At 46.6% G+C, this 22,314-nt stretch overlaps 1 protein-coding gene across 2 annotated transcripts in view; it reads right to left on the reverse strand.

The window, feature by feature from the left end:
- Positions 1-22,314, reverse strand: part of TMEM255A (transmembrane protein 255A) — a 52,597-nt gene that overhangs the window by 14,866 nt on the left and 15,417 nt on the right. The window contains exons 3-8 of one of the 2 annotated variants that reach the window (XM_041740253.1): positions 21,012-21,074; positions 18,714-18,803; positions 13,339-13,407; positions 12,022-12,093; positions 11,514-11,602; positions 2,622-2,784 (exon numbers count right to left, since the gene is read on the reverse strand). In XM_041740253.1, coding sequence (XP_041596187.1) covers positions 2,622-2,784; positions 11,514-11,602; positions 12,022-12,093; positions 13,339-13,407; positions 18,714-18,803; positions 21,012-21,074 — 546 coding nt within the window. The remainder of the gene's footprint in view (positions 1-2,621; positions 2,785-11,513; positions 11,603-12,021; positions 12,094-13,338; positions 13,408-18,713; positions 18,804-21,011; positions 21,075-22,314) is intronic. The other variant, XM_041740254.1, reaches the window with a different exon arrangement.

The raw sequence follows: 22,314 nt of genomic DNA on the forward strand, positions 1-22,314 counted from the left end.
CAGGTAGTAATAGTGGTGAGCAGTGAAGAAAGTAATTGTGTGGAGCGCCTGGGTGGCTCAGTGGTTGAGCATCTGCCTTTGGCTCAGGTCATGATCCCGGGGTCCTGGGATTGAGTCCCGCACAGGTTCCCTGTAAGGAGCTTGCTTGTCCCTCTGCCTATGTCTCTGCCTCTCTCTGTGTGTCTCTCATGAATAAATAAAATCCTAAAAAAAGAAAGTAATTGTGCAAAAGCCCTTTGTATAAAGCGCCATCACTGCTACCTCTAAAGACAGATCCTCAACAAACCCCCTCCCCACCAAAGATCAAAAGTCACAGTGAAGAGCCCAGAAATAAACCTGTACATCGAGGGTCAACAGATTCCTTGCAGGAATTCCATGGAGCCTACCGAGTAGCCACTGCCCACTAATTTCTGCCTCAGGCTAGCTTGGCCGCCCAGGTCTGAAAGCACTAGGAATGTTCCAGAGAACCCTTAACACCCTTCCTGATGTCCCATGTCCTCAACTCACCAACCCCAGAGCTTCTCTTCCAGCCAAAGTGGCTCACATTCTATGCAGTGCCTCGGCTTTCACCTGTCCCCTGGGGAAAGTCTCCAAGAACACAGGGCACTCTTTGTTCAACCCAGAAACAGCTTTTCTGAAGCCTCCTCACCCCTAAGCTCCCTCAGGCCCAAACCTACAGGGCCCCCTCCCTCCAATGGTCCTACTGATGCTGGTGTGCCCCCCACTCATGAATGCTTCGGCTTGTCCCGGTTCAGTTCCGGGAGAGGCACGGGAATGAGAAATGTGCATATGGGCAGCCCCAGTGGCCCAGCGGTTTAGCGCCGCCTTCAGCCCAGGGTGGGATCCTGGAGTCCCAGGTTGGAGTCCCATGTCAGGCTCCCTGCATGGAGCCTGCTTCTTCCTCTGCCTGTGTCTCTGCCTCTCTCTCTCTCTGTGCCTGTCATGAATATGTAAATAAAATCTTTTTAAAATTTTTTAAAAAGGAAATGTGCATATGAGGGGTGTCGGGTGGCTCAGTGGGCTGACTGACTCTGGGTTTCAGCTCAGGTCGTGATCTCAGGATCATGAGATCAAGCCCCACATGGGGCTCTGCACTGGGCATGCAGCCTGCTTGAGATTCTATCTCTCCTGCTCCCTCTGCACCCACCTCCCATCCGCTCTTACTCTCTCTCTCTCTCTCTCTAAAATAAATAAATAAATAAATAAATAAATAAATAAATAAATAAAGTTAAAAAAAAAAAGAAAGCATGTATGAGAGGAAGAGAAAAAAGACAGACAGACTGGCCTTGAGCGGGGAAGGAAATCTCTTGACTTGGAGTCACTGGCAGGAACACTCAATGACTTCCTCTCCACCTGCTCCTGCTGTGTTGAGTGTTTTCTTTTTCCTTGTTTTACCCCACCTTTCACTTACCATTGCTTAGCCTTTTGACAGTCCGAGGTCAAATTACAAACTGCTTCTCCGGTTCCTGTTCCTCAGGGACCCAAAAATGGGACAGAAGCAGCCTGGGGCTTAGGGGCTACCTGCCTTGTTTCTGGGGCCAAAGAAAAACCCCTTTTAGGCACAAAATAATTCCCTAAACACATGTGGGTCGCTTCCCTAAAGCCGAGGTACTCAATTCTGGCTGCAGAGCAGAACCCCCCCCCCCCCCCCCCCCCCCCCGGGAACTTTTAAAACTATTGATGCCCGGGCTTCAATTTAGAACAATTAAATTAGAATCTCTGGAGGAGGGGACCAGGCAGCTGGGCTTTTTAAGCTCCTCAGGTGATTCTATTCTAATAGGAAGCCAGGCTGACATCCATAGCTCTAAGGCTATTATCTTCACAATTAGAGATCAAGGTTTTTGTTAAATAAGCAAATACTTTCCCAAATAAACAAAATCTTAAAAAAAAAAAACAAATAAATGCTTAGAAATGCTTTAAAAGCAAAGGAAGAAGCCCACTATTATAGAGCACTTACTGGGTGCTGAGTCCCCTGTGCTTTTGTGCATGCGTGCGTGCACACAAATATGGCAAGGAGTGGAGAGGGTGGATAGGGAACTCGGGGAGGCCAAGGTTGAGGACAAAACCCCACAAGCAGCTTAGCCCAGGGCTGGCCCGTCAAATGGAGAAAGAGAAGAGCTCAGATGGTCTTTCTGGAGAAATTCCAGGATGAAATTCCTGGGGAGGGGGAGACTAGCATTACCCTTACCTGAGCTAAAACAAAACAAACAAACAAACAAACAAAACCTCTTTTCTTCCATCTCTCCCAAATCTGTCAAGGGAAAAACTATCCAGAAAGGTTTCTACTAAAAGTGTGCGTTTGTGTGTGGGGTGGGGGGCAGGGGTGCATGAAAGGCTATGTTTACATAACTAGCATGAACGGGAAAATTGAGGACACCAGCTCCTCATCCCTACCTGCAGAATGTGCCTCAAGAACACACGCAACTCATGTTAACAAAGTTTTGCGCACTGATGATACTGCCTGGCTCCTTCAACTTGAGATGTATGAAGGCAGCTACATTCTTAAAGCAATTGTTTCTGATTCCTCAGAAAACATGGGTCCCCATTTGCCTCCAACCTCCCAGCCTCTACCCTGGCCCCTGACAGGGGCCTCTGGAATGGGAAGGCACTTCCTTCCTTACCATGTCCTTAAAGCCTCCAAGGACAGCGGCAGTGATGATGCCCAGGAACAGACCGACGATGTTGAGGATGGTGGCAGACCAGAGCAGGTGGTAGAGGTGAATGATGTCCTGGCAGCTGCTGACGTCAATGTATTCGTAGTACCCGCCGGTGATCTCCACGCGGCTGGACAGGGAGAAGCACACACCAGTCAGTCCCCATGGAGCAGGCTGTCCCCCTAGGGCTTTGGCTAGCTTGCAGCTCAGCGAAAAGACAGGTGAGCAGGCGGGGAGCTATGGTAAGGGACACCATAGCCATGAATGCACTGAGGGAGCGAGGCACTATACTAAATCAAAGTGTGATTGCTGTTTACCCAAAAAATAAATTTAAAAAACCACCTCCTACCTACCAGAGAAACACTTGTCACCATCACTAACGGAATATGTATACCTATCCATCTATCATCATAGATGTAGATCAAATCTATGATTTGATAATACGAAAAATAATACCTGTATAATAGTAAAAAGTGCTCTAGTCCTTACTACTAGATAGCATATATTGACACTTGCTCCATGCCAGGCACGGTGCTAACTAAGCATTTTACCTATGTGAATTCATGAAATCTGCGCTGTCGAATATGGTAGCTACTAATCATGTGACTGCTTAATTACAGTGAAGTAAAACAAAAAATTCAGTTCTTCAGGCTCACCATCCACACTTCAGGTGCTCAACAGCCACACTTGTAAGAGCCACCCCAGTGGCTGGCTACTGCGCTGGACAGAGCAGATTACATTCTCATCATTGCCAAAAGTTCTATTGGACAGCACCACAAATCCTTACGATATTCTATGAGGTAGGTACTATCACCATTCCCATTTGCCAGATGAAGAAACTGAAGCACAAAGTGCTTAGGAACTTGCCCAGGCCATAAGTGGTAAAGCTGGGCTCTGAATTCAGGCTTCAAAGATTTCAGCATTTCCTCTTTCAAAACAAAACAGCAACAAACAAAGAAACAAAACACAACGTCCCAGTAAAGAACTAAAGCCAAGCTGCTGCATAACACCCGAATCTCACCTCCTTGGAGAGGCTGACCCTGGCCACTCTGTCCAAAGACACCCTCACCCCCACCCCACCCGGCCGCCACCGTCTACCATATTACTTTCTATGGACTGAATTGCATCCCCCTCTAAAATTCATAAATTGAAGCCCTAACTCCCAACATGATTGCATTCTGACACAGGACTTTTAAGAGCTAATTAAGGTTGAATGAGGTTAGAAGGGCAGAGCCCTAATCCGATAGGATTGATGGCTTTATAGAAAGAGGAAGAGAGAGATCTCGCTCCATCTGCACGCACTGAAGAAAGGCCAGGTGAGGACACAGGGAGAAGGTGGTGGTCTGCAAGCCAGGAAGAGAGCCCTCCCCAGAACCCGGCCATCCTGGCACCCTCCGGTACTAGGAGAAAATGAATGTCCAGTTGTTGAAACCACCCAGTCTATGGTATTTTATCATGGCAGCCTGAGCTGACTAATACATCGTCCTCCTTGAATCGCTCTCTAGCACTTATTCGTTACTGTCTGTCCCTCAGACTTGAATGTAAGCTCTACGGCAGGGACTCAGTTCGTTTTGTTCACTGCTGTCCCTGACACCTAGCTGGTGCTACATAAACACCTGTTGAACTGATTAAATGAAAGTTCCTGTCTTCTTGGATGTTGCAAACTAGTTTACAACTTGGCCACTGGAATCGCTAATGAATCTCCAACACTGTGGTCCTTAAAATTAAAGTCACGACCAAACACCTTGGCATCGGATAGTTATTACATGTGACTCCCCTCTTATAAGAACACTGGCAGTGAAAAAGGACAAAAAAAAAATTAAAGGTTAACCTCCAAAGAGAATCGAGGAGGGATTGTTCACACAAGAAAAGACTTTTAAACCTCACAGATGATTTTATCTTAGGATTCTTTAAAACCAGTGCTTTCAATGTTTTTCTGAGGAATTGCAATCAGTGTGGTTATGGGACAGACTGCGTCAGAACCATCTGTGTTTGTGTGCATGTGTGCCTGCCTGTGTGTGTCAGTGCGTTGTGTGTGTGTGCATAGGTCTTTGAGAAAGAGATGCTTAAACATGCAGATTCCCAGGCCCAGCCCCAGTCCCACAGAATCTGGCAAAATCTCTGAGGGTGAGGCATGGGAAACTGTTAACGAGTTCACTGATATTTGAAACCCACTGTTCTATTCATTAATTTATTATTTTTTAAGTAAACTCTGCCTCCAACTTGGGGCTCTGACTCTTGACCTTGAGATCAAGAGTCACATACTCCACCTGACTGGGCCAGCCAGGCGCCCTGAAACCCACTGTTTTGTTTTATTTTATTTTTTTATTTTTATTTGAGATTTTATTTATTTATTCATGAGAGAGAGGCAGAGACAAAGGCAGAGAGAGAAGCAGGCTCCCAGTGGGGAGCCTGATGCAGGACTCCATCCCAGGCCCCGGGGACCACGACCTGAGCCAAAGGCAGATGCTCAACTACTGAGCCACCCAGGTGCCCCCAAACCCACTGTTTTAAATAGTAAGCTTCCATAATGAAATTATAAAGGTGTCTTAATTCAGCAGAATTTGAACTGGATTTCAGTATTTCAAGGGCATAGCTGCAGACCACCCATAAGCAGGAGGGATACACAGAAAGCTTACTGCCCAGTGGCTTTCTGCATACATCAACAAACAATAAGTCCTAAGTAATCATTACTCGTGACAGGGAAAATGTTTTCTTTTTGATAATATTAACTAAGAATATGTATATCTATCATCATAGATGTCAATCAAATCTACAATTTTGAAAACTAATACAGTTATAATAGCAAAAAGTGCTACAGTACTTACTATTACCTGGTACTATCTTAAGCAGTTTGCAAACTCCAACTCACTTAATCTTTATAATAACCCTATATGGTAGAGGCTATTTTTATTCCTGTTACATCCAGACGAGAAAATCAAGGCAGAGTAAGAAACTAATTAAGTATATATGATGGCTAATTGAATTTAAATTAAAAAAAAAAAGGGAAAAAATTCATTAAGTAGCAGAGGTGAGATCTGAACTCAGACCCTCTGACTGTGAGTTTATACTTAAACATGACATTTGGGATCCCTGGGTGGCGCAGCGGTTTGGCGCCTGCCTTTGGCCCAGGGCGTGATCCCGGACACCCGGGATCGAATCCCACGTCGGGCTCCCGGTGCGTGGAGCCTGCTTCTCCCTCTGCCTGTGTCTCTTCCTCTCTCTCTCACTGTGTGCCTATCATAAATACATTAAAAAAAAAAAAAAAAAAAAAAAGATTTAAACATGACATTTTGCTGCCTCTCTAAATCAAAACTGAGCGCCACTGACAAATCATTGTCGAATTCTGTTCCCTATCATTATCAATTATGATCAAACAAATCAGATTTATATTGCATGCTACATTTTTTTTCATATTACTTGCACATATCTTTTATTCTTCACTGAACTTAGTAGAAAACCATGAGCCATAACATCAGCTCCATAGCACCCAGGATATCAGATACTGGATGGAGAAATGATCCATTAAAGAGGGATTTAAAAAGAAGACATATTTCATTCTCCTTTTCAAGAATTAAAAAACATTTTTTTCCTTTTCAAAAATTCTTGTTTCTGATATAAAATATGAACATATCCCGTGTTTATTGGGATGTTAAGGCATTAAAATCTGTGAAGTTTAAAAGTCTCTTCCTGTGTGAACAATCCCTCCTCAATTCACTTTGGAGGTTAACCTTTAATTTTTTTTTTTTGTCCTTTTTCACTGCCAGTGTTCTTATAAGATGGGAGTCACATGTAATAACCACTCTCAAGAGTGTCACTTATTAATAAAGAGATTTATGCAGTGAAATGGAAGATAGCTTACTGCCACGAAGTGGCACAGACAGGACTGTCCAAAGGCAGGCTCCATGGGTAAGGGTGGGTATGGGGTTGTAGGGGCGCAAGAGAGGCTGGAGAGTCAGCTTCTGACTTCCCCCAAATTATCTTTGTTTACTTCCCAACACACTGAGGGCAGGCTGGGAGTACCCACGGACAGGCAGTAGAGTACAGCCGACTTTTGAGTCGGACTGCATTTGGATCCCAGCCGTGTCACTTATTTGTTATCTGACTCCGAGCAACTTTCTTAACTTCTCCAAGCCTGGGGGATTTAATAAGAGAATGCATGAAAGCAGCATTCCACCACAGAGTAAGAGCCCCCCAGCATAACATGTAGCTATTTTTTTTCCCCTTCTAAGAGCCAGCCTCTGGCAACGAACCTTTGAATCTTGTTCTTGAAGCGTTGACACTTTAAAGGCACAGACCACACACCACCACGATAGGTTAGTGGTTTGTTTAAAAATATTCAACAATTTTAGATACGATATGTTCGCTTCTAGTTTGAGCAGGTTCAGCAGCTATATTCAGTAGCTGAATATATATCATATATATATATATATATATATATATATATATATATATATTTTTTTTTTTTTTTTTTACTTAACCATGAAGCAAAAGAACATTGGTACTGAGATCTGGTTCAGGGTTTAGCAGAGTAATGCGGTGTGTTTCTGTTTGAGATTCACAATTCCACTTGGTTCCGTCTGCATGAATGCAAGGCCCTCCTACCAGACCCCACCACTGCCCACCTAAGTTTCCTCAAACATTTTTGAAACTAAATCATCCATTTATTCAAAATCCTTCTATGGCTCCCTATTACCTTCCGGAAAAAGGGTCCGGAATTTCCTCAGTCTGCCATAATCCAACTCCAAAATGGTATCCACGTTCCAGCTAGGCTGGAATCATCAGAAACCCCAAAACTGGCCATGCTGGGTACTTCTTCCACACCTAGGCTCAGATTTCTCTCCCAGCATGGAAGGCACTGCCTTTTGTTCTCTGCCTCTCCTAAACCTCTCCTGCTGCTCGAAGCTTCCATACCCATCCCTCTAGTGTCTTCTTCAAGGAATCCAGTGCCCATTCATTGGCTTTTTCCCGGGGCTCCCACAGCCTCAGACAGTCTGTTCCTCTTAGTTTGGCCCTTTGCAGTTGTCATTCACTCAGTCATTTAACCCGATGTTTAGCGAGAGCCCACTCAGTGCTGAGTACCGTGCTGGGTGCTGAGGCTATGAGCAAGGTGGACATAACGTCTGGCCTCAACTGTAACCTCTTGAGGGTGAGGGTCATCTCTTACATTTCTTTTGTGTCTCCCTCACCGCCTAGCACAGTGGTAGAAACATTATAAGTCAAAAAAAAAAAAAAAAAGAAACATTATAAGTCATCAATAAGTACCTGGTGAATGGGTAACTGAGTTCAAAGGCGGATTGTGGCATTGATCATGAGATTGATTACCCAATATGGGCTTTCACTCTCTCGCTCTCAACTTGCTGGGTTTGCCTGGAGAAATGGATACCCTCTCTGTGTTTCAGTCCCCATTTAACAAAGCAGGAGGCGACAGATCTTGGATGAGACACAAGGCCATCGTCCTGCTCATCCCCCATAGGGGCCTGAACCATGGGAATCTGTGTATGGGTCTAAGCTATCATTCCCACACACCCCTCCCCCCCAGTAAAATGAGTTCCTTAAGGGTACGATTATGCTTTCTCCATACCTGTTCTTCTCGAACAGTCCCTGGCACACATTTTTGGAGCTCCATAAAAGTTTGTTAAAGGGAAGAATGACTGAAAGTAAGCTACCTTCTACCAGTTGAAGCAGTCCGCAAACCACCCCATATCCTTCCATTTCCTTGAGGAGACCCACTGGAAGCCGGGGATATTGACTTGACCTCTCCAGAGCTGAGTGAAGTACTCTGAGAGGCAGTTGCCGAGGAGCTGTGTCCTAGAGAAAGCCACCGTCCTGCACAAGGGTAAATGGAAGAATCTATGTTTGGTATTAAAACCTCACTGCCTTGACGTCAAAGAAAGTCTGTGGGTTTGAGGGGACAGTAGGAACTCTGTTTCCATAGCACTGTACAAATGACTGCCTGATGTTTTTCTTCCCACTTTTTTTTCTCTTGGCCTCCTTTCCAGGAAATGGACTGGAGGAGCTGGCAATTGATTAAAAATAGGTTTCGTGTGAGGAAAACAAATACACGCTCGGCAAAATTAAAGTCCCCGCATCTCTCAGAGTGCTTGTTGCTAGCTATATTTAGGCTTGGAGTTCAGATCTCTTTGGTGCTGGCTGGAAAAAGCCTCAGGTCAAGGGAAAGCTTTTCCCTCTATTGTAGGATTATTGCCTCTTAGTCTCAGGGCCTTGGTTTAGGACCCCAGTGGGGCTGTTCCATGATGGAAAGTTCAGAGACTCTTTCCCAGTGGCTTGGCCTTTGGCAACTTAGCACTACAGGCAGGGTCTCAACTGATCCCCGGGGCTGGTATCGAAGGCATCAGATAGGTGAAAACCATTGCCGAGCTTGAAAGATCTTTAGGGACAATGTCCCCATGACCCCTCTTAGTTGCCTAGTGCAATATTTTAATATTTTATCTTCGTGGTAAAAAGGGCGTCCTTCCTCTTGGGACTTGCTAACAAATATAGCTCCTGTTTCATTAGGTCTTTCCCCATGCCCGGTCCTGTGCCTGGGCCTGGGGCTGTGGATAAGACAGAGTCATGTTCCCTGCCTCTAGGGAGCCCAGAGTTTAGCACCACTCCTCATACAATTCCTTTAGAGCTTTGAAGACCATACTGGCCTAACTTGCTTGAAGAAAGTAAGAAAGTCAGTTACGATCAAGTTCAGATTGACAGGAAGATAAGCTGGGCTCGAGTCTCCACGTTGGGAAAAGAAATTCACCTAAGGACTCGGCTAAATGGAATTTAAAGTAGAATTACTGTATTCAAACCTCTTCCAGAAACACACCAAATTGCAGAGAGAAAGGTGTGTCTGCAAGGAATCACTTTGCAGCCCTCCCGGCGGGGGCCTCCCCTCTTCTCCATCTCAGGCCAGGCTGGTGCTGGCCAGCTCCCAGACCCCCCCTCCCCACCAGGCCAGGATGTGGGAAAAGAGGGAGAGCAGGCCAGAGGAGGGCGGGGAGAGCAGTGAGCGGGTGAGGGAGGGCGGAGTGGTGGGAAGGAAGGAGAAGGACAGCGGCAGGGAAGGCAGGGGAAGGGGAGGCAAAAGCAAAGATAGCAAAATAACCCAATTCCCCTAGGACCTATTTTACATTCCTTTGATCATTTTTGGAAGGATGAGCTCAGGAAGTACAATTATAGCCAGCTCTCCATCACCGCTGCTAAGGAGGGAAGTCCTTTACAAGTGTTAGTTATTATTACAACATGAATAATTGAACCTCCTAGATCATCCCCAAACCTCATTTGAGGCTTTAAATTTCTCTTCCACCGCCGCCAAACCTTTTAACGAAATGAGGCTGGTGCTAGGGAAGAAGGTAAAGGGCTGGTGCGAGTCCCCCCACCTCTCCTCCCTGCCTCCAGTCTGGTGGATCTTGATCCTCAAACCAGAGAAACGCCCCCCCACCCAATACCAAGAGTAGGGGGTGGGAGTGAGGACCCTTCTGGATCGAGTTCCATCCAGGCCCACTCTGCCAACAACTTCCTCTCTTCCTCCTTCCTTCTCCAGGCTCTCAGTGCCCTCATCTTCCATGTTATACAATTCAGTGGCTTATGGGGTCAAATCCAAATTGCTTACAGGGTCAAGTACAAAGTCATTCCTGTGGCCTGTGAGCCTTCCATGATCTGGCCCCTGACTACAGCTCAGCCCTCACCTCCTACCCCCTGTAGAACTGCCTCCACCTCACAACTGATGGGAATATCCTTTCCACCTCTACCTCCCTTTTGGTTTGTTTCCTAAATCCCTATTTACCCTTTATTTATTTTTATTTTTTATTTTTTTCCTATTTACCCTTTAAATTTCACCTCCCACATCACCTCCTCCTTGACACTGTTCCCCCAGCAACTCTGACCTTCAGTCACTTGGGTAGCCGGGGTGCCCAGTATATCCATTGATCCCCACTGTACTTCTCACTCTCTGTCATATGTAATCAATTATTCACATGTCTGTCTTGCCTACTAGTCTGTGAGCTCCTCAGCGGTAGACTCTATATTCCTACCACCTAAATATATTTTAAAAGAAAGAATAAGTGATGTTTTCACAATTAGAAGGCAGAGAGCCAGAGTGGTTTTGACACGACCAGCACCAACCCTGCTCCTGCTTCAGGGCCTTTGTACTTGCTCTTCCCACGGCTTGAAACACTCTTTCCCCAGATATCTACTTGGGTTGCCTTCTGGCTTCGTTCAGGTCTCGGCACAAATGTTACCTCCTCAAACAGACCTTCCCTGGCTACTGTCTCACATAGCGTGCACATTCCTCACCTTGTCACTATCTATCTACAAGTCCTGGCTCATTTTTTACTCAGACCTCTGATCAACACTTGGCATATTATATATTCATGTGCTATCGACTGTTTTCCCAAATAAGATATAAGCTTCATGAGGCCAAAGACTTATTTTGTTTGCTGCTGACAGCAGTGTCCAGAACAGGGCCAGGCCCAGAAGAAGTGCTCAGTAACTATTTGTTGAGTGTTGTTGAACTTGGCCTTAAATCGAACTGCGTTTGGACCCTACCTCTACCATTTCAAGTTCCGTGTGACTTTGGGCCAAGTGTCTGTTTCCTCTGAGCCTCATTCTCAACATCTGTGAAGTGGAGATGTGTAAATGGAAATAACCCTACGTACATCAGAGGTACGAAGTCAAGGAGATCCAATATCCCCAAGCACTTACTTAGCACGACGCCCAGCACAGAGAAAGCATGTCATGCTTATTAGCTGAAATCTGTTGACAGACCAATGTCTTGCATTTCTCCGATCCCTACCGTGTGCCCTCGCACCCCGCCCTCCCGGTGCCCACTGAGGGGTCAGAGCCTGGGTGCTCGGCACGTACTTGCCACAGTTGTAGAGGTCACAGCAGAAGCAGGTGTTGCCCCGGATGCGAGGCGTGCAGAATCCAGGGCTGAGGTGAGGGCAGTTCACCTGAGGGCACAGAACAGTGAGGAGATGGGCTGGCAGTGGATGGGAGGCAGGACCCTCTGGGACTGGAAATATGAGTTCGTGACTGATGGAGACGGTGAGGACGGTAAGGACGGCTGTCCGATGAACACAGCAAGGCGGGAAAGGGATGGGGCCAGGCCCTGGGCTGGCTGAACTTGTGCCTGAGACGAGGTACCGTGGAGCCGGGGTCCGTCCAGCCTCGGCCACAGCCCTCGGTGCCCCATCCCTGAAGGGCGGGGATGCAGAGGCAGAAGGATGGATGGAGGACAGACGGAAGAACGAATGACAGTAGGAAAGGAGGACAGGAGGACAGGTGGGGGAGGGGACTCAGAGGGTGGGGGGGAATCAGAGGGGGAGGAAGACAGAGGGGCCGTCACATGCACTCTGAAGTACGATAGTACCTCTCTAGCTGCCTGGGTAAGGTTCCTCATAACCCTCGCGGAAGGAGAATTTTTGGTTGAGGAACTTATGACCTTTTATAGGAAAAATAGGGTTAGGGGGACCAGGGTTACAAGTGAACCTATGGAAGTCATTATTAATATTTTTACAGTCACCAAGTTAACACAAGAAAGCGATCACCACGAAATCAAGAGAACAGCAATGACATTTTATACATCTCGAGTTTGCAAACAATTGAGACCATCGATTTTTCCATTTACCTGTCTTTTACGTTTAAGAACTTTTCCAGATTTTCTTCCCCATGTGGATACAATGAAGTGCTTGTGAATGTGTTTCACTGTGTTATAGACAATTCATAGCAAATGGGCACTATCTTCTGATAAGCTGTTCGCACACGCACCTTTCTACTCCTCCTTTCAGACCAGAGTATAATTAGAAAAACAGTAAATTTGCGATCGAGGGGAAGGGGGGGGCAGGTGACAGGCAGAGCCATAATAGAAGTATCCGCCCTGGTGCCTTGGGAGCAGAGCCATCACTTTGCCGAACTCCAGGGGCACCATTCTCATTGTATTTTATGTCAAATGGTAGTTTCATATTCAAGGGGCCTCTGGGTTGGGGTGCAGACAGTGGGTTGAGTTGCTTTCTGAAAATGACCCAGAGCCATGCTTCACCTCATTGCCCACTGCCTGTAGTTCCGTGTGAGGTGGCACAGAACGCAAGGACAGCTGTGTGGGGCGAGAGAGACAAATTGTCATGCTTCCGCAGCCTGGCCTATTGGGGGCATCATGAGAGGGGCCAGGCCGACAGTCCAGGCCTCCCCAGAGCCTTAAAGTGGACCAGGTTTCTCAATTACGCTCATGTGGCTTCCTGACTCCTCTTGTGGGCGGGGGTGGGGGGAGACCCAGACTCTGCCTCCCTAGTCCAAGCCCAGTGCTTTGCTGGGGTTCCTGCTTTTCTTCCAGCTGAGCACCGAGTCCAGGCAACGAAACCATCATCTGCAGGGCTGGAGGAGGGGCTTGCCCTGTGGCCTCTGTGCTCATCTGTCCCCCTTGGGATCGAAACCACACACTGAGAGGCTGCCTGCTGGGGTCAGAGGGGCAGCCTGTGGCCACAGAGCAAAGTAAATCTGATTAGGTCTCATGAGGCTCCAACCTATGACCATGGCCTCATTAGCACTTGTGCTCTGACCCACTGAACAAATCAACTCCAGACACCTAGCAGCAAGCCTTAGGCCCACGAAAAGGAGTAAAAGAAAGGGGGTTTCAGGCAGAACAGAAGACTTTCCCAAAAGGTAAGGCACACAGCCTCACCCAGCTCACCTCCTCAGCTTCCTTCTGGGATGTCTTGGGGACGTAGTGGCACCGGTTAGCATAGAGAGGTTTCAGATCCTGGAAAGGGAAACAGCAAACCAAAGGAGTTTGGGTTTTGGAAAACAAAGCAGCAAGTACTCTGATGGGTAATAAAAGATTTGAAAACACACACATGCACACACGCACACACACATGTGCACGTGTGCACATGCACACATAAGCAGGCAGTGGATTGGGTTAATTTCTGAAAACTGCCCATCTATGGAGCCTGAGAATCTGAGGATTAGATACAAATGTCCTCACAACTGCTTTCTACTGGGCCACTTGGTTAATGAGAAATTAGGAAATTGTTTGAGAAATGGGCTTCTTGACATTTCCTCTCTGCTTTCATTTCTAGTCTTCATCTTCCTCCCAAGAGGCCCCAGGGAACAAGATGCAGAACTCTTGCAACATAGTCCCAGAAGGAGGGAGCCCAGATCCAACGATGAGGTCTCGTTATCACCTGAGGACAGGACTCGGGCTGGCTGACATGTGCTCCCTTCTGTCACTGCCACAGCTTTTCCAGAAGAAAGAGCTCAGGAAGCCAGCCCCAGGGGGATGAACAGCGACTGAGCCTGTTGTAGATTTTAACTCAGCTGAACTATATTTCACTCAGCTACACAGATTAGATAAGGACCATGAACTCCAAAAATACTGCTAAAACACAGAAAACTAACATGGAGTTCAAGGACAGTTGACTTACCCTCCTGGTTTGGCAGCTTCCTGGTGAGGGAGCTCTCAGGCATGGGGTTTAGGGTAGAACAGACACAATCCAGGGCTGCCCAGACACTTGCATCAGGGGATGTTGTTCCCTTTTGGGGTGACGCCAAACATGAGTGGTAAGGGGCTCTGGCCAAAAGCAGGTGAGGATGGGACAAGCAGTCTGCAGCCAAAGCCCCCTTCCTCCTGCCTCCACTTTTCTCACCATTTGCAATAATCCCAGTGGCTGCCGTTCCCCACACATGATTTAACTTCTCCCGTTCCTGGCACCTGAGTGCCTCCAGCCTCCCAGCCTGTAGCCCCGTCAAGGACCGAGGACTTTCCATCAGCTGCTCCTACATGAACCTCCTGTCTGTACGATGCTCTGGAAGTACATTGCCCTGTTGGCCGAGGCTGGAGTCTGGCAGGAAAGGAATGAAGGTTCTCGTGTTTGTTCACAGCAGGGTTTATTTTCCGTGTTTGGGGACTAGCAGAGGCCCTCACTGTCCTGTGGAAGGGGAGGCTTGATGTGCTGCTCGCAGCCCTCCCAAGCTCCCGCTTCTGCAAAAAGCAATCAGCCTCCAACGGCCCAAACGAAGACAGACATGTTCACACGTGGGGGCTGCCCATGTGCTGCCTCTGGCTGCTATTCTGCATTGAGACCCTCGAGGAGGAACAAGCCCTAAGCCCTGGCGGTTGGGAGGTGGGAAAAAGTCACTCAGCTCCGGTTCGGCAACCTTTTTAATCTGGAAGGGAGACCAACTCTGGAGCAAAGAGTTGGAAATGAAAACTGCTTTATGGCAAGCCCCTTAGGGCAGTTGCCACCCATTATCTCATACGGGCCGCAGACTAAGCCTGGGAGGCAGGGTATTGTGCCATCCAGCTGAGGAGGAGGCAACGGTGACACAGGAAGGTAAAGTGACTTTCCCAGCTGGCTGGTGGCCACGTTAGTGGAAGGGCAAGGGAAGGGAAGAAGAGACAAGAAAGAGAAGGAATGAGACACATTTGGAGGGATGTGTAAGAAGGGTAGATCTTGAGAGGAACCTCACATGCCCCCAGGCCAAAGGACAGGGCAAGATGGTTCAGAAGAGCTCCAACAACAGAAAAGGCTGGCTTTAGGGGCACCTGGCTGGCTCAGCAGGTAGAGCGTGAGACTCTTGATCTCAGGGTTGTGAGTTCAAGCCCCCACATTGGATATGGAGATTATGTAAAAGAAAAACCTTTAAAATTTATATATATATATTTTTATTTATAAAAAAGAACAAGAGAAAGAGAAAAGGCTGGCTTTAGCTCACCAAAGTGGTGCTAGGGCCCCAAAATGCCTTTCATTAGACAGGCCAACAGAGATGGCCATACCTTAATAAAGCCCTCTTCCTCAAAACGCTCTGGGTGTGAGGACTGGCAGATGTCATAGGATAGGCACAGGGTAAGCAGAAAGGTTTTTCTTAAAGATTCATCCAGCGTGACTCTAAGTCCCTGAATCAAATGCTCTACTGCAGGCCACTAACTGTAGGAAGTACAAAGGGTCTGGAGGCAGAGACAGGTAGGTGATCATTACAGGACACTCCCAGTAAATATAACTGGATTTTTCCCCATTGCCTCTGGCTGAGGCCAGTGATCAAAGACATGAGGAGTATCAAGGAAATGCGAATCAAAACCACAATGAGGTACCACTTCGTTCTCACTCGGATGGCTAGAATTAAAAAGTAAAATAATAAGAATTGGAGAGGATGCACTGAAATTGGAACTCTTATACATACACTTCTGGTGGGAATGCAAAATGGTGCGCCTATTTTGGAAAAGTGTCTGGTAGGTCCTCAAAAAGGGTAAACATTAAAAAAAAAGCGTAAACGTAGTTACCCTATGACCCAGCAATTCCACTTCTAGGTATACACCCCAGGAAAATGAAAACATGCGGCCACACGATACATGAATGTTCACAGCAGCATTATTAATAAAAGCTACAAGTTGAAAACAAGCCAAACGTCCATCACCCGGTGAATGGACAACCAAAATCTGGTCTATCCATATGATGGAATATTCAGGCCATAAAAAGAAATTAAGAGCTGTTACATGTTACAGCATGGATGAGCCCTGAGAAAAGAAGTCAAGTCGCAGAAGACTATAATGTTATATGATTCAGTTAATGTGAAATGTTAATTAATACAGGGAAATCTGTAAGAAAGAAAAGTAACCTAGTGGTTGCTTAGGGCTGAGGGGAATGGGGTATAGAGAGGTGAGAGTCCAGAATATGGGGTTTCTTTTGGGGGATGATGAAAATCTAAAATTGATGTGGTGATGGTTTGCATGTAACAGTGAAGATACCAAAACCCGCTGAATTGTTCACTTTAAGTGGGCAAAAATTTTATGGGATGTGAACTACATCTCAATGAAGCTGTTTTTTAAAAAATACACATTAGGAGTGGGAGGAGGAGGGCAAAGGAGGAAGCCATTTTAGCTCATGATGCCATCAAAATCTACTGCAGGCTTCTTGGCCACTAGGCCTCTGTTACCATGGAGACTGCCTCAGAGTGAATACTCCTTGTCAAATGGGGATTATAATGCCTGCCCTACATATCTCACAGGATTGCTAGGGACCTCGAAAGAGATAATAGATGGGAAGGCACACTGAAAAGCTAAATGCGCTACATAAAAACAAGGCATTATTGTTATTAAGATGGCTCCTGTTGAATACAAAATAGCACGCATGCTATGATTGGCTGTAACCACACTACACAAATAGGTGTGTACTCGGAGACTAATATGCAGAAATGCTCAGATTTGCTATGCTAGGGTGGTAGGCTTATGGATGTCACAAATTCCCGATGTGTCATTGGCCTTTTTAAGAAGAAAAAGATGAAGGAGATGGCTGGCCTCGGCTAAAATCAGAAGGGATGGCTCTGACATGGGGGCCTACATTTAAATTCTTGGCCCTGAAAAGAAAATTGGGCAAAGAGCCTCTCTTTCCCTCCCCTGACTCTGCCCCCTGCCCAGAAATGATCTCCTGAGACACCAAGTCAGAGACTTCTGGTGGGGCAGCACTGACCACATGAGTTCTTCTCATGGCAAATGAGGGACTGACTCTTATGCCCGAGAGGGGGGTCCAAGAGGTAGCTGGAATTGAAATAATGATGATACAGATCCTCCTTCTGCAGATCCAATCATACTCATGCCATTCCCTCAGGATGACTTGCACTATTAGCCAATGTCATTGATCCGCAGAAGATTCTGATGATATAATTTTGCTCCAAATCAACTGTTTTGGAAAACAAAACATTTCCAGTTAGCTCATGAGATGTTCTCATTTTCCTTGTTGATTCAGTACGAATAAAAGGAGTACTCGTGTTTATTGTAGGGGCCCAGTAAGTTGCAGTGGCTCACTTTGGATTTTGATTTGTGGGCCAGATTAGGGCTATGTTATGACCTCCCTGGGACCTAGGCACTTTTGCTTTTGTGGGTCTCTGAATTTAAAAAAAAATGAAAATTATATTTTCTTTATCTTAATTATATTCAATGACTGCATTGGTCTAAAGACAAATATATTTATAGGCGAAAACTTTTCCTTGACCTAAAAGCTCATCACTTTTCTACTCATCTGAAAGGAAATGATACTGTTTTTATGAAACCCTGAAAGTCCTATGGGTCATAGGCACTGTGCCTATTGTGCCTAATGGAGAAGTCAGCCCTAGCAGAATTGTCTGGAATAGAATGAAATGGAAAAGTGCTAAAAGAAGGACGAGGGGGGGATCCCTGGGTGGCGCAGCGGTTTAGCGCCTGCCTTTGGCCCAGGGCGCGATCCTGGAGAGCCGGGATCGAATCCCACATCGGGCTCCTGGTGCACGGAGCCTGCTTCTCCCTCTGACTCCCTCTCTCTCTCTCTCTCTCTCTCTGACTATCATAAATAAAAAAAATTTAAAAATAAAATAAAAAATAAAAATAAATAAAAAATAAAAGAAGGGCGAGGGCTCCCGTAGGGAGCCACATAGGAATGCCCGGAATCCTAGGCTTTCTCAGAGCAGAGCACAAGTTTGGGTTTCAGGAGTAAAATGGCCTTTCTCAAGGTGCAGCTTTGCAGATTTGGCACCTAAACTCCAGGACTGGGCTCTGAGTGGAAGTTTCTAGCACTAGGGTTTTCTCTGGACCCCAATGACATCACTAAACGCCAACTCCTGCTATAGGGACAGAAAAGTTCAGGAATCTGAGAAAAGGTGATTCCGTCCTCATGGTCTGCTCTTGTTGCTGTTGAAACTCCCAAGGCTCCCAGAACTCATCCACTTTCCTGCTCCTCCCTACCTCCTCGCTCTCAACGTCACTTCCGTTCCCCTGGCCCCAGTGCCCTTGCCTCTGCCTTTCCAAATCTCACTCAGATGTCAAAGGCTCAGTGCTTTCCACCACCGGGAAGCCTGCCCTGGCCACTGGAGTCCAAGATAAAGCACTTTGACACTTAAGAGTTTACACCCGCAGGCATCTCTAGATGACTGTGTGTCCAGCGGTATCCTTATCTTGATTATCAGCAGCTTGAGACAGGGATCCTGTTTTCTCCCTTTTCTGTCCCCATTGCAGCGCTTAGCACACATCCTGGCACACACTCAATGAAACCTTGCTGTGTTGCACATTCTCTTTAATCCAGGGCTGAAAGTACTCACAATGTGTCTGGCAGCAAAGACCCCGTCGACTATGGCACAACAAAAGGCTGCAATCACACCAAAGCTGATAAAGACGATAGAAGCCACCAGCTGCAGGGGTGAGGGGTGAGGGGGACAGAACAAAAGTGTTAGCCTTCCACTCTTGCTGCTCCCGGAGACTAGATGATCCCCAAGAGAATGCCCACCAAAGCCCAACTCTGGCCTGCCACTCAACGGGGTGCTTTTTTTCAATCATGCAGGATGAGGGCAGCCCTGGGTGGCTCAGCGGTTTAGCACCGCCTTCAGCCCAGGGCCTGATCCCGGAGACCCGGGATCGAGTCCCACGTCGGGCTCCCTGCATGGAGCCGGCTTCTCCCTCTGCCTGTGTCTCTGCCTCTGTGTGTGTGTGTCTCATGAGTAAATAAATAAAAATCTTAAAAAAAAATTTTTTAAATCATGCAGGATGAGTGGGAGCTGGGGGAAGCAGGGAAGAGGCCACTGAAGGCATTTTTTTCCATTTTCAGGGCAAGCCAAGAAATTCACTCAGTGAGTCTGTGAGCACCAAATCGAGGGGAGGCTTGCTGATAACGAGCATACTGTCGGTGAAGGAATTTGACTTGTGTGGCTCCTCCATTCTCAGAAAGATGTTGGACCTTTGATATCATGTAGCCCAACCCCCTACTTTATTTACTGTGGGAGTGGAGGCTCAAAGAGGGGAAGTTGGTGTGCCCAGGGTCACCATCCAGTCTACAGAAGAGCCTGGTGCCCACCATCTCCCAGTCCAGTGTTGTTCTCAGTCCCTCACAGTGGGCAGTGATGAAGACAGGGATGATTCGGAGGCCCCACACAACCCTACGTGGCCTTCTGCGTGGTTGCAGAAAGAACATTCAACCTATTAAGATTTAAATATCAAAGACATTTCACAAGGCCGTGGAAGCCTCTGGAACTGATCAGCGCTGTGTAGTACATACAAAAATTTTTAAGTCAGATAAATGTTTGCTTGAACCAGACTGCCCTATACTCTGATCATGTTGAATAATACATTTTCCTCATAATTTGTCTTCCATTACAAAGGTGATGCTACAAGCCGGTGTGGGGGAAGGTGCTCGTAGGGGCAGGGGCAGGTGCTGCCTAAGCAAGCCCACCATCTGCCCCAGGGTCAACCCTCAGAACTAGATGGAATCAGTCCTTTTGTTCCTTGAGGTGTCTGGGGTAAAGAGCATGGCATCAAGCTGCTCTCCAGGGCCAAATCAAATCCAATTCAAGGCCACCCTAAGGTTCTCCTTCAGCAGGCTAGGAGGAAATATTTCTCTCCTTCAGGAGTTGTTCAGAAGCCTCTCCCCATAAATCTCACTTCACAGCACTACAGAGAATTGGTAAATAATGGATGAACGATGTCATGAAATTGGCATTATTAGCTATGCTTTGATCAGCTCTACAATCAAAACTCCCCCATTATTTTGAATAATGTAAGCCCAAAGTGCAAACACAACTGGCAGGGGAGGCAGGGAGTCCAGGTGAAATGGAAGAAGAAAACTCTGAGCGCTCCCCTGAGGGTGATTCCCCACATTGCTGGGGGAGAACATATGGTTAGAGTTCTCTGTCCCTGGAGCTATTACGTTATCTGATTAAACTTGCTGTTAAATAGGCCCCATTATCAAAGTCTAGATGCCACAGAAGCTTGTACTGGGGGAGCCTAATCAGTCCACCATCTGACCACTCACCAGGCATCTTGATTTACAAGCCTCTAAAGCTGCAATGTGCTTGTAATTCTGTAGGTACCAGGAAATCCAGCAGCTTGCCCTCGTGGGACCCCCATTAGGACACAGAACTTTCTAAGTTTTACCTCAAGTTATACGCTCATTCTTCCGTCAAAACTTACAACACACTTAGCTTTGAACTCTGGGTAATGGAAATGCTTTAGGTTGGTCTCATCATTTTATTTTGTCTTCCGCGGGCCCCAAGTGTATTTGTTCTCTTCATAGAAGTCTCTTAGATTGTAATATCCTAAAAGGCAGGAACCCTCTGCAAAAACCTCAGAGAGGGAGGAGGAAAGCAAAGGGCAAGATCCAGAATATTCTATCCCTTTGACTTAAGGACACTAACTAGGGTGCTGAGGGAGCATCAGGCAAGATGGGGACAAGTCCCATACCACAGGTTCACTTCAGAACAAGTTCCCTAGAGCCCGAGGAGAAAAGGCAAAGGAGCAGTTTCTTTTATGGCTCTGATCTGGGAAACCTTAAGAAGTGTGTTACTTATCCATATAAATACTGAGCTCTGTCAGAGGAAGAGTGTGATTCTATAGTGATGCAAACTTACCATCTGCCGTTTGTTTTCAACGAGGTTTGATCCGATGATTCCAAGGAATGATCCAAAGCCGAGCTGCAAAACAACATGGCAAACATAGCATGTGGGAAGGTGATCAGCCTGACTATGCAATCATTCCAGCTTCTGGATACGATTCAGGACAAGCAAAAAGACCTGGGGATACAGATGCTAAAGCCACATGCAGTTGTTACACAGGTATGACCTGTTCAATAAAAGTATTTCTCCCACCATTTGTCAATTTTTCCTTGCGGAAATGAGTCAGACTTAAAAAGAAACTCATATGCCCAAAAACTAAAAGTAAAGGTCAACCAGAGCTTTGCAGAGCCTGCCTATTTCAATGTCAATATCCATTACCTAGCGCATGACTGGTGAGTCAGTAAGAGGCATATAACGGTGAAAAGCACTCATTATATTCTGATCTTTATCTTTTTTTGTTTTTTTTTGAAAGGAGACCATCTACTCTCTGGTACGCGGATTACAAAGTAAAAATTTGAAATAGCAATTTCTGATGCATCTGGCACACTAATCAAACCCAGGAAGTACTTTAGAAATCAGCAAGCACCTTAACCTAGACTTAAAAAAAAAAAACCCTATTTTTTGAAAGCCTGTATTTGTGGCTGACCCACTGCAATTTACCTTAGCACTTGTTCACCTCTTCTTCCATCTCTGCTTCATTTATGGACAGAAAGCATTCATTAGAGGGTGAAGAGAAATGGCCGTGTAAAACCCTGAAAAAACAATCTCCCTGTCTAAGTGGCTGGGATGATGGCTCGATGTAGCAGGTCCCATTTTCCTCTCACTTCTGCCATTAGTGGACTGAGTGGGCCAGGCTCGTCTGAACACGATCAGTAGCCAACGGCTGTTGGCGGGGGTAAAAATGCAAGAAGTAAAAAGTGGTGAACCCGGACCAATAAATCTTAACACAAGCTCGCTGATGTAGTTACATGTCTCTTTGGCCTCACTAATGGGCCAGGTTTCCATCTGCAGCCTTACCTTGGCGAACAGGGGCATCTATTTCCATCTGAGGCCCCCAAGCCTTCCAGCTGAACTTGGAAATCTAATGGACCCGAGGGCCTGGCAGGAATGTGGTAGGGCAGTGGAGGGGCACTGGGTGGTTGGCTCAGAAACCCAAGAAGGAAAGGGAATGGAAGGGAAGGAATGAATGCAAATTTGCAAGGACTCATTCTGCAGGGCCACTCGGCCAGCCACTCCTCTTGAGAAAATAGAAGCTGAAGTGCACAAGGAAGGGTATGTCCCTTGCCCTCCAGGACTCTACTGAGAACATCCTCACTCA

This window comes from Vulpes lagopus, chromosome X (assembly GCF_018345385.1).
Source record: "Vulpes lagopus strain Blue_001 chromosome X, ASM1834538v1, whole genome shotgun sequence".
Taxonomy (NCBI): domain Eukaryota; kingdom Metazoa; phylum Chordata; class Mammalia; order Carnivora; family Canidae; genus Vulpes; species Vulpes lagopus.